The following is a 3,718-nucleotide window of genomic DNA, read 5'->3' as shown; positions in this document are numbered from 1 at the left end:
AGACTCTTCCTCTCGCGTCTCGTTCACCTGAAGTGTCGCTGCACGACGCCGGTCGCAGTGCACCGAAACAATCTCCGCCGCCGCTACACCGTTGGCCATGTCGCGCCGTGGGTTGCGAACGGGTGTGGAGAGGTTCAGCCCTTGTAACCACCGGATCACTTCACGCTGCATGACGAAGTCTGCGACTGTCTTTTCTTTTTGTTCTTGCTGTGAGTATGCTCTCTGTTTGCCCGTTCGTGCGTGTGTAATGAAAGGCAAAAAAAAAGGTTCTAGAAAAACAGTACCCCGGTCTACTCTTCTTCTTCCCTTTTTTTGTCGTTCAGGGTTTCGTTTCTTTGCGCAGGTAAATGACATTATGGGGGGAGAAAAAGAAAGAAATGACACAATTCCCGTTGACGTTTCACAGCACGCATCAAGGGGATCACATGACTGGACAAAACCGTCTTTCAGCCTATGGAGAAGGGATGGGAGGCAGAAAAAGCACAAGGTCCGTACGGGAGCGTGTATCGACTGTCTCGCTGCTCTGCGGGCATCCAGCAAGTCGTTTTTTTCTTTTTCTTTTTTTTTTTAGCTGCTATAAAAAGAACCACGCATACCTGGTTTAGTTCTGCAAAGAAAAGGGTTAATAGTGGGGGATGAGAGAGAGAGATGCACACACAGAATGCGTCAGTTCGATGCTTCAAAAGTGGGAGAGGAGAGTGCAGTATGCCTTGTGTCTGTCTCTCTGTGTGTGTTTCACTGTTGGCACTTCCCCTCTCCCCTCCTTTTCTTTTCTCTCTCACTCTACTTCTTTATCAGCATGTTCTCGCCCTCCTCGACGACAGGGATCGTCATCTCAAAGGACTCCAGTTGGTGCTGGTAGAAGGGGACGCCGTCCTCCCAGTCGGTGAGAAGTCTGTAGCCGTTCTCCGTGCAAACCAACGTGTGTTCAAACTGTGCGCTACGCTTGCCGTCTTTCGTGGACGAGGTCCACTTGTCTGGCCACGTCACGTCCTGCCACGTACCGAGGTTGATCATCGGCTCAACAGTGAAAACGTGGCCCGTCTTGATCATGCCGAGCGACTTGTTGTTTCTATAATGACAGACCGTGGGGGAGGTGTGGAAGAGATGGCCCAGGCCGTGGCCGGTGTAACTGCGGACCACGGAACAGTTGCTCTTGTCGGCGCGGTCCTCGATGAGATCACCGATGCGGCGGTAGAGCTCGTCCGGCTTGACACCGTTGATGCCGGCCATCATGCAGGAGTACGCGGTGTGCACAAGACGCACAGAGTCCTTGTCGGGTTTGCCGACAAAGATGGTCTCGTTCAGGTCTCCGTGGAAGTCCTCGAGGAAGGACGAGACGTCGAGATTGACGATGTCGCCTTCCTCGAGCTCGCGGCTATCGGGAATGCCATGGCAGATAATCTCATTCACGCTTGTGCATAATGACTTGGGGAAGTTGTAATAATTCAGCGGGGAGGGGTACATCTCGCGCTCGATGGTGGCTTCGTGCACGACGCGGTCAATCTCATCCGTGGTCACGCCCGGCCGCACCGCCCGGCACCCGATATCGAGCACCTCGCGGCAGAGCTTGCAGACGTGCTTCATCTTCAGAATGTCACTTTTCGCGCGCAGAGCGTCGTCCGTTTCGTCGTCGTCAAGATGCTTGAGGTTAAAAACTGGGACTTTGTGGTTGCCGCGGTCCTTTTCCTCCGAAGGCGAGATCCCATCGTTGCGGAGGGCGTAGTCGGGTTTCGGGATACGGTCCGGTACCGCACGCCGCGCGGTGATCCTCCCCGGCCGCAGCGTGCCGGGGAAGTCAAAGTTCTTCGCCTCGGCCGCGGTCATGGTGGGAATGTTCGCAACCAGTCCCTGCGGCTGCGTGTGCTTAAGCTTGTGCTCACTCCAGTGCTCCTTAAAGCAAGTCTGCGTGCAAAAGAAGGAGGGCGGCAGGTTCAGCTTCTTGCACGTCGGGCACTGCATCGTGGCCTCACTCAGTCCGCAGCCTTCGCACGGCATCGTTTACTTCTTTTTTCAAAGTATGATTCTTTTTGTGTGTTTAAGTGTGTGTGTGTGTGTGTAGCTGCTGCTGTTGCTAAGAAAGCAACGAGGACCAAAGAGGAGGTGGAGGCTTAAAAAAAAAAAGAATTCTTAGCGGCAAAAAGAGAACGTTAGAGCCGTGTGTGTGCGTGTGTGTGTGTGTGTGTGTGTGCGGTGAGTGATACTGGGACACAAAAAAGAAACAAATAATACGGGAAGAACCACTACAACAAAAGACGAAGAGAGGGAGGGGGATGGAAAGATTGTGCGGCGAAAGGAAAGCGCAAGACGTCAGAAAGATAGGTGAGAGAGAGTGAGTGAGTGAGTGAGTGCATGTACGTGTACGTGACATATCCTGGCGAGAGTGCAGTTTCTGTCAACAGAATCAACAGCGATCCATCGTTGCAAAAAAAAAAAAAAAAAGGTCTTCCGTCACTGACTTCAAACCTCTTTTGGCTCGGCAATGCAACGCGGACCGGTAAAAGACAATGACGACAAAAAAAAAAAAAAGACACCCCTTCCAATCAAAGAAGAGAGAGACTTTACGGAGGCGGGGAAGAGGGCGCCTGCCATTTCGGCACGACGGCCTCCAGTCGTTAGGCTCAGCGTGACAAGTGGGAATTCAAAAAGCGTACTCTTTCGTTCGCAGCGGTTAAGGAAAAGCGAATACAAAAAGGAGGGGAGAAAAAAAAGGTGATAGAAAGAGAACGGAGAGGAGAGAAGTGGAAGGAAAAAGGGGGAAAGAAGATTGGTGACAATGGTTTCCGTGCGTTGCGTGGGCGCAAGGATACCTCTACCCCATCCATAAAAAAAAACGTGTACAAATGTGTCTATTCGGGGTACACACAAAAAAAAAGAAAGAGAAAAGAAGACGAAAAGAAAAAAAAAAAAAAGCAAGGAGCATTAGTCATGAATAAGAAGGTAACACCACGATACCTGGAGTGAGGGAAAGGGGAAGAGAGAGAGGGAGAGAAAGAAAAGAAAAGAAAAAGTTTCAATTCACTCTCGAAGTACGGACAAAAAAAAGGAAGCAGATGGAAAATAAAGCAAAAACAAAAGATAGAGAAAAAAAAAAGAGGGAAACACGAATGACAAACGTGGGTCAAGCCAAGAAAGCGTCGACAAGACTACTGGCAACCGTTTCACTGCCAAGTGGAGTTTCCTCATTTCCCTCTCTCTCTTTTTTTCTCTGGTGTACTTCTTTTCTTTTGAAGGAGAAAGGCACTTGCACTAGCCGCCAATCAACTAATGCGTGTATATGTGTGTGTGTGTATATGTGTGTGTTTGTGTCCTCCTCTGCTTTTTTTTTTCTCTCTGGTGATGAGACGGTGGCTCTTTTCCTTTTCGTTTCGGTTGCGGCTGCTGTTGCTACACCCGTGAAAGTCGTCGCACACATACACACACACAGAGAAAGAGGAGAAGAAGGAGAAAGGGGATGAAAAAGAAGGAGGAGACAGGGTAAAACTGCTTCCTTCTTGAGGTTCGCGTCAAAGCTCAAAAAATGAATACAGGAAAAAAAAATAAACAAACAGTGAAAAAAAGTGGAGATATGCTTTCGTCCGCGCGCGCGTTTTCTTACTCTTCCTTTTTTGTGATTCTGTCAAGAAAAACGAAGCAGCGCTAAAAAAAACGGAAAATAGGGAAAAGAAGGAGGGGAAGGGATGGCAAAGAGAAAAAGAGAGCAAAAAAAAAAACAAGA

At 49.4% G+C, this 3,718-nt stretch overlaps 1 protein-coding gene across 1 annotated transcript; it reads right to left on the bottom strand.

The window, feature by feature from the left end:
- Window positions 1-783: 783 nt before the first annotated feature.
- On the bottom strand, window positions 784-1,998 carry LOC126767525 (methionine aminopeptidase 1-like). The gene has a single exon (XM_050484997.1). It carries the CDS (start codon window positions 1,996-1,998, stop codon window positions 784-786), a length of 1,215 nt encoding a protein of 404 aa, XP_050340954.1.
- Between the last annotated feature and the right edge of the window lie 1,720 nt (window positions 1,999-3,718).

This window comes from Bactrocera neohumeralis, unplaced genomic scaffold (assembly GCF_024586455.1).
Source record: "Bactrocera neohumeralis isolate Rockhampton unplaced genomic scaffold, APGP_CSIRO_Bneo_wtdbg2-racon-allhic-juicebox.fasta_v2 ctg7491, whole genome shotgun sequence".
NCBI classification, from domain to species: domain Eukaryota; kingdom Metazoa; phylum Arthropoda; class Insecta; order Diptera; family Tephritidae; genus Bactrocera; species Bactrocera neohumeralis.
The sequence above is the reverse complement of the archived record's forward strand: the minus strand, read 5'-3'. Positions and strand labels throughout refer to the sequence as shown.